General features: G+C 52.0%; 1 protein-coding gene across 1 annotated transcript; it reads left to right on the plus strand.

Annotated features, from left to right (window-relative positions):
• The first annotated feature begins 3,061 nt into the window (after positions 1–3,061).
• Positions 3,062–13,397, plus strand: Zbtb32 (zinc finger and BTB domain containing 32). The gene is made up of 6 exons (XM_048329459.1): positions 3,062–3,115; positions 11,159–12,082; positions 12,273–12,346; positions 12,443–12,496; positions 12,596–12,748; positions 12,846–13,397. Exons 2-6 carry the CDS (start codon positions 11,238–11,240, stop codon positions 13,127–13,129), a joined length of 1,410 nt encoding a protein of 469 aa, XP_048185416.1. The 5' UTR covers positions 3,062–3,115; positions 11,159–11,237; the 3' UTR covers positions 13,130–13,397.
• The last annotated feature ends 125 nt before the right edge of the window (positions 13,398–13,522 follow it).

Genomic DNA, 13,522 nt, shown 5'->3' on the forward strand with positions numbered 1-13,522 from the left:
ACTCTCTTCTTAGATCCTCAGCACATAGAAAGAGAGAAAGCAGAAGTATAAGAAAGAACTTTCTGGTATGGTTTTTACTTTCTTGTGTTTTTTGTTTTTATTTTCCCTTGTGCTGATACTGAGGCTTGAACACACACACTCTCTCTCTCTCTCTCTCTCTCTCTCTCTCTCTCTCTCTCTCTCTCTCTCTCTCTCTCGGCTTTTTCTTTTTCTTAAGGCTGGTACTCTACCACCTTGAGCCAAAGCTCCATTTCTAGCTTTTTGGTGGTTCATTGGAGAAAAGAGTCTCATAATCTTACCAGGCTAGCTCTGAACTGTGATTTTCAGATCTCGGTCTTCTGACTAGGAGAAATACAAGAGCTCATTTAAACTAATAAAAATGTGAGTATAGTGCTGCTGCATATCTGTCATCCAAGCTAAGCAGAAAGATAAGGATTGCAGTCCAGGATGAACCAGACACAAATGTACAATCCTATTTGAAAAAAAGTAAAAGCAAAAAGAACTAGGGGGTGTGGCTCAAATGGCAGAATGTCTCCCCTAGCACTGACCAAGCCAAAGGGCAACCTCCCCACACCCAGTGTTCCAATGTCAGAGTCTCCTCTAAGAAAGGCATTCCAGAATAGAGGACAGATGATAAGTAGTGCTAAGAGTCAGGACCTGGGGCTGTTCCTCCAGTAATCTGAGAGCTAGCTAATGAAACAGCTGTTTGTTATCAGCATTTCAGATATCACAAAAGGGTAAGAACACAAAGTTCCTTGTGAATTTTAAATTCATCTTGCAAAACACTGCTAGGCGTAGTAGCTTGCATCTATAATCCCAGCAATCAGGAAGCTGAGGCAGAATTGTTAGGCTACAAAGCAAGTTCAAGGCCTACCTGGGCTACTGGGCTACATAGAGAGACTGTCACGCGCTTGCAGACACACACGCGTGCATGTGCATGTGCGCATACACACACACAAACCAAAAAAAAAAACAAAAGGTCCAGGTAAGCTATTCAATAAGATATTAAGGACATGAAGAAGTTTCTCTTAGATGCATTGGGCAATGCCATGCAAAGAATAAAGTAGAAAAATAAAAGGATAAGAAAATGGATTATATCAGGGGGCCCGTGGCTCATGCCTATAATTGTAGATATTCAGGAGGCTGAGATCTGAGGGTTGCAGTTCAAAGCCAGCCTGGAAAGGAAAATCCATGAAACTCTTATCTACAATTAACCACTACAAACCGGAAACAGGAAATGGCGCTGTGTCTGGGAGTGGCCGAGCACTAGCCTTGATTACACAGAGCTCAGGGACAGCGCCCAGACCCAGAATTCAAGCCCTACAAACGACTCCCCCACCAAAAAAAAGGGGGGGGGGGGTTGGGGATTAAACACTGGGCTTTAGCTAGGCAAACGCTCTACCACTTAGACTAGCTCCCTAGCTCTGGTGTGTGTATGCTGGGGCTTGAACTCAGGGCCTGGGTGCTGGCCCTAGAACTTTACCACTTGAGCCACAGCTCCACTTGCGGCTTTTTGCTTGGTTAACTAGGGATCAGCATCTCACGGGCTTTCCAACCCAGGCTGGCTTCAAACCGCGATCCTCCGATCTCAGAGGTAGGTGTCCTCGGCACCCGGCTGATCCAGATTCCCCGGTGAGCTCTTCTCCGAAAAGACTTCCTTGCCAGCCCCCATTCTGGCGACAGCCGCCGGGATCGCGGCGTCGAGGACACTTGGCCGCCGATCCAGGCACAGATTTCAGCGCTGCGCCCGCTTCGGCGGCTGCGGCACCCCAGTCAGTCAAGAGCCAACCCTTAGAGCCAATCAGAAGCGGCAGCGGCAGTGCGAAGCCCGCCTCCCTGAAGCGCCCTCGCACCTCATTGGATGGGTCTGCAAGTTGGGACGAGCGAGCCAATCAGCGGCGCCACCGCCGCGAGGCCGCAGCGAGCCGGAAGCGCCCCGTCGGCCGTGCGGAGATTGGTGCGGAGTGAACGACTGAAAGATCCTTGGCGGGCGCCGGTGGCTCTGGCCTGTCATCCCAGCCACGCAGGAGGCCGCGATCTGAGGGGGGTCGCGGTTCAAAGCCAGCCCGGCTGGGCAGGCACAAATAAAAATCCCTGGCGAGTCAGAAAGCCGCCTACAGCCAGGTCCTGTTGGAGGTCCTTCTACCGGCCTTGCTCTCCAGGGCATGGTGGGGAACTTAGCAGTCCAAATCAAGAAGAGTTTTGCAGTCCTAGTATCTGTATCAATCAGGGTTTCGGGGCACTGCCATGATGTCCTCACTCACCCCTAAAATACTTCTGTGTACGGCAGGATGAATTGTGCAGCCCAGCAGTGGTGGCGCAGGGCCAGAGGTGGGGAAGGGAGACTGCCTTTAAATACTTGACCCAGCGCGTGTGTGCGTGCACTGGTTCTGGGCTTGAACTCAGGGCCTAGGGGTTGTCCTTTAGCTTTTTTTGCGCAAGGCTGGCACCTCTACCTTTTGAGCAAGAACTCCACCTTGGGCTATTTGCCGGTTAAATGGAGAGAAGAGTTTTAGAGACTTTCCTGCCCCAGCTGGCTTTGAACTTCTATCCTCAGACCGCAGTCTCCTGAGTAGCTAGGACTATAGGTGTGAGCCACTGTCCTGTCTACATGCTGGCTCCTGGGGGCCTCCCACAGTCTACACACACACACACACCCCAACAGATTGTAAATCTCTGCAGATTGTACTGGATTGAGAGTAATATGAGAAGATTTGCAGACAAGCTATTCAGAGTGGCAGGTGGTCAAGTACAGAGAGCAGCAAAGAGCAAACTCCGTAGCCAATCAACACTGGCAAGCATCTGGAATGCAAATGAGATGTCAGCCGTAGAAGCCTGAAGCCTAAGTTCCCTTGGACCAATCAGATTAGCCTTCCTTAGCAGGGCGCGGAGCTCCGCAGCCAATCAGCTGCGGGGAGGTAGTGGCACTGTGCTAAGGTATTTCCAGGCTGTTTGGTGAGCGCAGTAGGTAACAGCCAATCAGCATCCGCCTCGGGATCTAGGTGGGAGGAGACTGGGCACCTGTCCCACTGCCCACTTTCTAACGGCCACTCAGATTTGAGCCTCCCTGAAGGGGAGTGAAGCTGAGTGGGGAGGAGCCTCAGGGTCTGAGCTGGTGAGTCCCTGGTTTTTCCTACTCCTTTTCTCCTGGGTCCGGGAATTTTTGAGGCGAGCACTCTACCGCTAAGCCACAGTCCCAGCCCAATCCAGGAATTTTTGAGAGGCACCATTGAGGATTGGAAGTGATGGTCGCGGCTGGGGATATAGCCTAGTGGCAAGAGTGCCTGCCTCGGATACACGAGGCCCTAGGTTCGATTCCCCAGCACCACATATACAGAAAACGGCCAGAAGCGGCGCTGTGGCTCAAGAGGCAGAGTGCTAGCCTTGAGCGGGAAGAAGCCAGGGACAGTGCTCAGGCCCTGAGTCTAAGGCCCAGGACTGGCCAAAAAAAAAAAAAAAAAAAAAAGGAAGCCTTAGGTGTGGGGGCCTTGCTCTGTCTGGAGAGGATGGAAATGGGGGTCCTGGGCACTGTTTGGGTCGGTGCTGGACGAAAAGCTAAGCCAGGAATGTTCTCTGAGTTTGGTCCATACTCTCCTGTGTGTTCAGGGAAAGCTGGCTCAGCCCGGATTGCTCTAGAAAAACTTAGTTTACAGACTCACCAGCCAAGGGGTGAGACTTTTGTGCCTTTGTGGGAGGGTGCATTTCTGGGGTCTTGGGTGAGTGTTAGTGAGGTTAAAAGGTCTCTGGGAGCTGGTGCTGATGTTGATGCTTGTAATCCTAGCTACTCAGGAGGCTGAGATCTAAGGATAGCGGTTCAAAGCTCACCCAGGCAGAAAAGACTATGTGGTTCTCATTTTCAATCAAGTAGCAAAAGTGGAAGTGGTGGTGTGGCTCAAGCGGTAGAGCACCAGCCTGGAGCTTAGAAAAGCTAAGAGACAACATCCAGTTCAAGCCCTGAGTTCAAGCCCTAGTACTGGCACAAAAACAAACGAATGAATAAATGAGACAACATTTTTCACAAAAGAACTAATCAACTCTCTTTACTATAATGATACCCAGTTAGTCCCTTCTCTTCCTGCCACCATTACTGTTATATAAACCCCTCCCCTGAATAAAACTTCGGGAAGCTCCTGAAGCTTACTCCGAAGGAAAAAAAAGGGGGGGGGGGCAGAAGTGGCACTGTGGCTCAAGTGATAGGGCACTATTCTTGGGCACAAACAGGCTTAGGGACAGCACCCAGGCCCCCAGTTCAAGTCCCCCCCCAAAAAAAAATCAGAGCTGGGATTGGTGGTACATGATGATAATTCCAGCAATTGGGAGGCGAAGGCAGAAAAATCTAGAATGTGAGGACAACCTGGACTACACAGTGGGATTCTGTCTTAAAAGAATTTTTAGGGGGCTGGGGATATAGCCTAGTGGCAAGAGTGCCTGCCTCATATACACAAGGCCCTAGGTTCGATTCCCCAGCACCACATATACAGAAAACGGCCAGAAGCGGCGCTGTGGCTCAAGTGGCAGAGTGCTAGCCTTGAGCGGGAAGAAGCCAGGGACAGTGCTCAGGCCCTGAGTCCAAGGCCTAGGACTGGCCAAAAAAAAAAAAAAAAAAAAGAACTTTTAGGAGGCAAGCACTCTTGCCACTTGCCATATTCCCAGCCCCTTAAAAGAATTTTTAAACAATCAGATTTCAAACTTGGTTCAGTAGGGCAAATATTAAAAAGAAGAGGTAGCTGGGCACCAGAGGCTGCCATACCTGTGATCCCAGCTTCTCAGGAGATGCAGATTCGAAGATCACTTTAAAGGGGCAGGAAAGTCCCGGATACTCTTATCTCCAGTTAACCAGCAAAAAGCCAGAAGTGGAGGTGTGGCTCAAGTGGTAGAGTGCCAGCTCTGAAATAGATAAGCAAGAGCCTCTGAGTTCAGACCCCTGCACTGGCACATAAACAGAGAGAACGGGCAGAAACCATCCCTGTTTCTTCCTATGCTCCTCTTCCAGTCCCTGTGCATCTTCCTCTCCTGCCTGCCAGGAGCACACTTGCGGGAGCACACGTGTGCTCGCCTGCCCTCTGGTTTCCTGCTCTCCCCCAGGCTGAGGCTCACTCTTGAGTGCGCGGGGGAGCAGAAGGTAGGCCAGGTGCTTCTAGTTTTGCTTAACTTTTGTTTTGGAGAGAGGCTGGCCTCAAACTCATGATCATCCTGCCTCAGTCTCCCAAGTGCTGAGATTACAGGCATGCGCCACTATGGCCTGCTGTGGGCAAGAGGGGAGAATTTGGGGAGGGGTTGCATTTTTTTTATTGTCAAGATGATGTATAGAGGGGTTACGGTTACATACATAAGGTAGTGAGTACACTTCTTGTCATACTTGTTACCCCTGTCCTCATTTTTCTCCCACCTTCCCTCCCACCACCCCCTCATCTTTTCTTTTTTTTTTTTGCCAGTTCTGGGGCTTGAACTCAGGACCTGGGCGCTGTCCCTGAGCCCTTGTGCTCAAGGCTAGCACTCTACCTCTTGAGCCACAGCAACACTTCTGGCTTTTTCTGTGTATGTGGTGCTGAGGAATCAAACCTGGGGCTTGGCACATGCTAGGCAAGCACTCTACCACGAAGCCACATTCCCAGGCCACTCACCATTTTATTTTTATCCTTTAAGAGGGGAGAATTTGTAAGAAAAGAACCCAGAAGGTCAGTACCCTTCCAAGTTTAAATATTTTGTTCTACCCCTGTGGTCATTGCTCAGGAAGGCACGTATCCTCTGAATCTAGGGAGAAGCTACAGAAAGAAAGAACATCACCAGTACCCAGTTTGTGTACAGAGGACGCCTCTGAGGAGGTATTCTCTCAGGGGATATCCTTGAGAAGGGTAGACACCAAGTGGGAGGCAAGATGGGCTTTCCCATCGCTGGGGGGGGTCGCCTTGGTTCACTCAGGGGGAGCCCCCTTGCCCCTCCTTCTCCCTTGTAGGTACCCTGAAGATGGTTTTCAAACAGTTTTCACAGTTGCAGTCATGGGGCAAACCACAGTAGAGGCAGCTGAGTCACTGGCAGCACGATAGAGGGCAGGGGAGGCAGCCCCACTCCTTTGAATAATAGGGTATCTTCAGTCCCCCATCATTTCCCTTCTGTATTTATGTATGCTTCTGGGCTAGAGGAAGGCTCTTCCTGTTTCTATCTCCATCAGAAAGATGGATGTTTGCTGTCTCATAAGACACATCGGAGGGCTGGGAATATGGCCCAGTAGTAAAGTGCTTGCCTCGTATACATGAAGCCCTGGGTTCAATTCCTCAGTGCCACATACATAGAAAAAAGCCTAAGGGACACTGTGGCTCAAGTGGTAGAGAGCTAGCCTTGAGCAGAGAGAAGCCAGGAGCAGTGCTCAGGCCCTGAGTCCAAGCCCCAGGACTGGCAAAAGAAAAAGAAGAAGAAGAAGAAAAAAAAAGACACATAGGAGTCAGGTGCCGGGGGCTCACACCTGTCATCCTAGCTATTCAGGAGACTGAGATCTGAGGATCATGGCTCAAGTCAGTCCAGGCAGAAAAGTCCATGAGACTCTTATCCCCAATGAACCAGTACACAGCTGGAAGTGGTGCCGTGGCTCAAGCAGTAGAGGGTCAATTGTAAGTGAAAAAGCTGAGTGAAAAGGCAAGCTCTTGAGTTTGAGCCCTAATGTGGGCACAAAAAGAAGAAGAAGACAAGGGGGGAAAAAGGACAAACTGTATCCCCTCTGTAATCACCTATGTAATAACAATTAAAAAAAAACATTTAAAGAAAAATACACGGGGGTATCTCCCTTTCCCTGGGTGTGGCAATGGGAGGTGTTACAAAGCTCAGAAATGGAAACTATTCAACCTTCAGTCTGCCCATTTGCATTTTCCCTTTCACTCTGACTCATCTTCCCCTCTCCCCTCACTACTGCCCCCCAGCCTCACCCACAGACACACCCTGCCCCATTGAGGAAGGGTACACACCTGTCTGCACCCCAGCTAGAAAGAGAGGGAAGGCATGTTTGGTCTGGTGGGAGAGATCAGAAGGCTGCTTGCTACCTTTTGGGGTCCTGGAATGAAAGAGAAGAATGGGAACTTAAAGACACAACTTGGGGGTGTAAGAGGAGATCAGGATCTGAGGGGAGAGCCGGCTGTGTCTGTCATCAGCACAGCCCTTCACTGGGTGGCCTGCCTAACTTTTCTTTTACTTTTGTACCTATCCTGAGACTTGAACTCAGAACCTGAGAACACTCTTTGATGAGCATTTTTCTTTCTTTTTTTTTTCTTTTCTTTTTTTTGCCAGTCCTGGTGCTTGCACTCTGGGCCTGGGCTCTGTCCCTGAGCCTCTCTGTGCTCAAGGCTAGCATTCTACCACTTGAGCCACAGCACCACTTCCAGCCTTTTCTGTTTAAGTGGTAGTGAGGAATCAAACCCAGGGCTTCCTGCATGCTAGGTCAGCGCTCTACCACTAAACCACATTCTCAGTCACCCCTCCCTTTTTTTTCAAGTCCAAGACTGGGACTTGTACCTGCTGTTTTTTGCTCACTGGCTAGTGTTCTACCAACAGAACCAAGCCTCCAAACCCTCTTTGAGCTTTTGTATTCAAAGCCAGTGCTCTACCACTTGAGCGCCACTTCTGACTTTTTGGTAGTTGGTTGAAGGTAAGATTCTCACAGACTTTCTTGCCTGGGCTGCTTCAAACCACAATCCTTGGATCTCAGCTTCTTGAGTAGCTAGGATGACAAGCTTGAGCCAGAAAGAGAAATAGGAGTTTTCCTGACCCTATGAGAGAGTGCTAAATGAGAAGAGAGGGGGAAATCTTCAGAAACCTTGACCTTGACCACTTAAGCAGGAAGTGGAAGAAAGCTCTGGGGTCATGACTTCAGAGAAATGCAATTTGTCATCAGCCTAGGAAAAAAGAGACCTTCTCTTCAGAGACCACCACAGGCCCTTCCTGGGGTTGTCCCCTTCTCAGCTTGATGTGCAGATCTGAGTCACAACCCCCAGCCAACACCCCCCGGGAGACAAGGGTCATTCTTCTTCTTCTTTTTTTTTTTTTTTGTCAAGTACTGGGGCTTGAACCAGGCCCTGAGCACTGTCCCTGAGCTCCTTTGCTCATGGCTAGTGCTCTACCACTTGAGCCACAGCTCCACTTCCAGCTTTTTGGTGGTTCATTAGAGACAAGAAGTTCCTGGACTTTCCCTGCCTGGACTGGCTTTGAACCTTGATCCTCCAGATCTGTCTCCCGACGTGGTGTGCTGGTACCAGAACTTGAACTCAGGGCCTCATACTCCTTCTTGGCTTTTTCTGCTCAAGGCCACACCTCTCAGGCCATACCTCTACTTCCTGTTGTTCTCTGGTTAATTAGAGCTAATGGTCTCCTGAACTCCTTCTGTTCCGGCTGGTGTCAAGGTGATTTTCAGATCTCAGCCTGAGTAGCCAGAATTATAGGTGTGAGCCACCAGTGCCTGACTCAAGCCAGTTTTTTTTTTCTTTTCTTTTTGGTCCTTGAGCTTGAACTCAGGGCCTGGGCACTGTCCCTGAACTTTTGTGCTCAAGGCTAGTGCTCTACCACCTGAGCCACAGCTCTACTTCCGGCTTTGTGGTGGTTAATTAGGGTTTCATGGACTCCTCTGCCTTGGCTGGCTTGGATAGTGAGGATGACAGGCCCAAGACACTGGCACACAGACTCAAGTCACTCTTGGCATTCATGTCTTTCATCTTCACCCTCCCAATGAGTCACGCACAGGACCCTTATTCATGAATGAGGTAACAGGCTCAGAGGTGGCTTGCCACAAGGTGACTCAATTAGTAAATGGCATCGATGAAACCAGAATGCAAGTCTGATTATTCCTTAACGGCCATAAATTGATTCGCCCCCTTGACAAATGAAGCAGGGGCAGGAAGCTGGGTAGTACCACATCTGGGGTTCTAGAAGCAGATGAGCAGTCTCTCTTGCCTGCCTATAGCAGAGAGTCAGAGCCATTAGGCCATCCCTTGGGGGTCACACTGCAACTTGGGACAACCAATGGAAGACTGAGGTCAGGGGCGGGGCTCACTCCAGCTCCACCCCCCAGGGTCCCAACCAGCAGTTCAGAGCATGAGGTGCCTGGTACCCAGAGGCAGCTGCCATCGGTGAGTGGTTGCTTCTCCCCATTGCACCCCCTCTTCCAGTCCCCTCCCTACCAACCTGAACTCCCATCCCTGAGCGATCCAAGTAGTAACCCTTTCCCTGCACAGGGATCCTTAGCATGGAGGGTCTGGGCTTATGCAATGCCAGGCTGGGTCTCATTCTGAGTTACCAACTTTTTCTTAAAAGCCACTGTGGTGGTTTTGATGTGTGTTAACCCTGTGCCTTGCTGGGTTCTGTCTTTCTAGCTTTCCATTTCTAGCTTACAAAAAACCTTGATTATCCTAATCTGTATGAGAGAGCACGTGTGTGTGTGAGAGAGAGAGAGAGAGAGAAAGAGAGAGGGAGAGAGAAGAATATCATAGCACTTCTGACTTTTTCTGAGTAGTTTGTTAGAAATAAGACTTTTCCCACCACAGCTGTCTTCAAACTGCCATCCTTGGATCTCAGCCTCCTGAGTACCTAGGATTACAAGAATGGGCCACCAGCGCCTGGCTCCCTTAGCTTTCTGGCTCAAGGCTGGCACTCTACCCCTACAGCCACAGCTCCACCTTTAGCTTTTGGGTGGTTGATGGAAGATAAGAGTCTCATAGAGAAGTGTCAAAGTGGCAGAGTGCTAGTGTTGAACAAAAGAGCTCAGGGACAATGTCTAGGCCCATAGTTCAAGCCCCATGACCAAAAAAGTCTCACAGCCTTTCTTGCTGGGTCTGGCTTTGAACCTCAATCCTCAGATCTCAGCCATAGTTCTTGTCCTAGTCTTGAGAGGAAGTACTTGTGTTCTTTTCTTTTTCTTGTCGGTCATGGGGCTTGAACTCGGCCTGGGCGCTGTCCCTGAGCTCTTCAGCTCAGGGCTAGTGCTCTGCCACTTGAGCCACAGCGCCACTGAAGTATCTTCTTTTAGAACAGCTTTCCCTCTCTTCCCTTGCTCCTGGCATCAAGACTTTATCCAACCCTCTTTTTCCACACCTGGATTAGGAACCTGTCAATACCAGATCTCTCTTTTTATTTACTGGACAGGAGTCTTTGGTCTCTTCCAGTTCCTTCTGAGAATATGTTCTAGAAGCTTACCCCTCAGGAGATGACTGAACAACATCTCTGTCCCTAAGGTTTAGGACTTGCCTTGTGGTAGCCTGACCTGGCCACCATGTCCCCCGTGGCTTCCAGGCCTGTGGCTTCCAGGTGACTGGCCTGCTTGGGTAGGAGCCATAGCTTTCTAAGCTCTTCCAGCAGCTGTGCCTGGCGCTATCCCTAAAGGCCTGGCCTGACTGGCTTTTGTGCTCATCCCATTGTGTACAGCAAGGAAGGCTGGCTTGCTCTGCGGTGCTTCCCTGCAGAGGAGCCTGGAGAAAGCCTGACACTGGGGGCTTCTTCCTATCATCTTAGCTACTCAGGAAGCTGAGATCTGAGGATTGCATGCTGGGGGAGGTAAGTCTGTGAGATTCTTATCTTGAAAGAACCACCAGAAAAGCTTGAAGTAGAGGTGTGGCTCAAGTAGTGGAGAATCAGCCTTGAACAAAAAAAGCTAACAGTGACCAGGCTCTGAGTTCAAGCCCCAGTATCTCAGCAAAACACACATGGGGGAAGGGCGGATTTAGAGGCAGAAGTGAAGTGTTTGGAGTTGCTTTTCCTTTAAGGCACTTTGCCATCTACCTGATATTCCTGTTGGCTACCTGGCTTTTGCTCTAAGTCCTAAATTTAATCATTCCTGCCCCCCATCTTGGTGCTTGAGTGCTATCACTGAACTTCTTTTGCTCAAGGCTAGAACTCTACCATTTGAGTCTCAACTCCACTTTTATGGGTAATTTATTGGTAATAAGAGTCTCAGGGATTTGCCTGCCCAGGCTGGCTTCAAACTTCGATCCTCAGCCTCCTGAGTAGTTAGGATTACAGGCATGAGCCACCAGCACCCAGCAATGAATGTGACCTACCACCCCCACACTTCCACCTCTGGCCCCTATTATGGCTTTGTGGCTTCATTTTATTGGCTTCATTCAGGACTGAGGGTAATCCACTGAAGAACAGCAACTCACTCTTTCTCCCTTCCCCTCCACAGGCTTGAGACAAATGCAGTCCTTTTCTCCCCTTCCTGCCAGGGGCCCCACATTGCAGCCTTTCTCTCAGAGCCCCCAAGAATGGTATCCGATCAAGACACAATGCCTCTACCCCTTCCAAGACTGCTCAGCCCCTACAGCTCTGATCGGTTGGTCTGCCTAGCAGCCCAGCTGCGGCCAGCGCTATGTGACACCCTCATCACTGTCGGGGGCCACGAATTCCCTGCTCACAGTCTGGTGCTGGCAGGTGTCAGCCAGCAGCTGGGCCGCAGGGGCCGCTGGGCCTTGGCAGAAGGCATCTACCCTTCCACTTTTGCCCAGCTTCTGAGCTTTGTTTATGGGGAGAGTGTAGAGCTGCAGCCTGGGGAGCTGGGGCTCCTTGAGGAGGCAGCAAGGGCTTTGGGGGTACAGGCCCTGGAAGAAGCATGCAGAAGGGCTCGAAGGGACCCAGCTGAAGATGTGCAGGAGGCAGGACTGAAGAAAGGACAGGGGAGCCATGGAACGGAACAGAAACCAGAGGCTTTTAGAACTGGTGGGAGAGAACAAGAGACATTACACAAGCCACCAAGAGAGAGCTGGGAGGCGGCAGGGACAACACCGGATGGCCAGGAAGAGAAGGGATTAGAGGGGAAACTCAGCCAGGCCTCTGTTAACCAAGGGGAAGCAGATGGGAAGCAAGCAGTGGTCATGCGGGTGACAGAGAGTCCAGAGGGCTCTGAGAAGGTGCGGGAATTCCCTGGCCCTCTTCCCCGGCCAAGTTCCTTCCAGAGCCACAGCATGCCCAGGCTGCGGTGGGCAGAGACTCCTTGGCTGAGGGAGTGCCAGGCTGCCCTGTGGAGCCTGATGTGGCCGCCCAGATATGGCGCTCCCATCTCTCCCAGCACCTCTGGCACTGGCATCTGGCAGGCCTGGCTTCCAGACCAGAGGTGAGTACAAGGACTAATGGAAAACCTCTAGGCTGGGAGGAAATGGTCTAATGGTCTAGGAGAGGCAGCAGTGGCGGGTCTGGAAGGCCACTGGCTGTCATTACTGAGCTGGGGGGATGAGACAAGAAGGCTCCATCCCCTTTCTCAGGAAGGGGCCAGAGTTGACCAGGATGTGATTCTTTCTCCCCAGAGTTCCGCTGACCTTGATCAGCCCCAAAGGGCTCTGCAGTGACAATCAGGTGGGCTCTTGCAGTCCCACCCCAGGTAAGTCCCTCATTGGCCTGCATTGAGAGTCTCTCCCTTGGGTCTGGGCTTCAGGAAGGAGTGGGGTCTGAGCAGGGTCCCCCCTGCTCCCTCCAGGTTCCCTTCCCCAGGGCCCTACAGAGCTGGGAGAGCCAGGATGGGAGCACCAAGGTGAGCGGGGTAAGGGCACTTGAACTGAGGTCCACTGAAACTTCTGATTTGTGCTGGCCTGTTCCACTGACGGGGCCTCTGGAACTCCTGTCCACACAGGTGTGCTGGCAACCTGGGTGGGTCACGAGGGCACCTCAGGCCGCCCATCTCGCCAACCTCCTACAGCCGGGTGTCGACCCTATTCCTGCTCGGCCTGTGGGAAGAGATTTTCTCTGAAGCATCAGATGGAGACCCATTACCGGGTCCACACAGGTACGGGCGGGCGTCTGTGCACACTCCTTAATTCTCCCTCCCCAGGCCGAATCAGCTTCCTTTCTCCCTTCAATGGCTGTGTTCCCTCCTGCCCTAGGAGAGAAGCCTTTCTCCTGTAGCCTCTGTCCCCAGCGATCCCGGGATTTCTCAGCCATGACCAAGCACCTGCGGACGCACGGGGCCGCGCCCTACCGCTGCCCGCTCTGCGGGGCCGGCCGCCCCAGCCTGGCCTCCATGCAGGCGCACATGCGGGGCCACCCGCCCAGCCAACTCCCTCCGGGATGGACCATCCGCTCCACTTTCCTCTACTCCTCCTCGTCCTCGAGGCCGACACGCGCCCTGTCCCCTCCCGGAAGCTCCTCCTCCCCGACAACCCCCTGATCGGATCGGGCAGCGGTGGGTGTGAGCCCGGCTTGGGGCTGCAGCGAAGACCACAAGAATGAAGAAGGGGTGGGTGGCGGCGGGCTGGGCTCCCCGAGCCGCCCGGATGCTAAGCGGCCTCGCCGACCGGGCGGCTCCGGAGCCCGCAGGACTGGCACGGCCGCCCGGCAGCGCCCCCTCCCCGGCTGCCCCACGCGCTGCCGAAGCCTGCGGGAACCAAAGACGAGGCTGAGTTCGCACGCGTGAAGATGAGCTGCCGGGACTGTCTGGCATTTTACTAATAGTTATAATAATAATAAAAGCCCCCAGCGCCCGCCCTCTGGGTCTGGACCAGACAGCGGAGTCAAGACTAGAGTTTGCGCTGGGGGACGGTGGGGGGGGAACCCCAGCCTC

This window comes from Perognathus longimembris, chromosome 20, assembly GCF_023159225.1.
Source record: "Perognathus longimembris pacificus isolate PPM17 chromosome 20, ASM2315922v1, whole genome shotgun sequence".
Lineage (NCBI taxonomy): Eukaryota > Metazoa > Chordata > Mammalia > Rodentia > Heteromyidae > Perognathus > Perognathus longimembris.

Coding starts and splice junctions, on each gene's coding strand:
- Zbtb32 (XM_048329459.1), top strand. CDS start 11,238: ATGGTATCCGATCAAGACACAATGCCTCTACCCCTTCCAAGACTGCTC. Junction 12,347..12,442: donor CTCTTGCAGTCCCACCCCAG/GTAAGTCCCTCA, acceptor TGCTCCCTCCAG/GTTCCCTTCCCCAGGGCCCT. Junction 12,749..12,845: donor CCATTACCGGGTCCACACAG/GTACGGGCGGGC, acceptor CTCCTGCCCTAG/GAGAGAAGCCTTTCTCCTGT.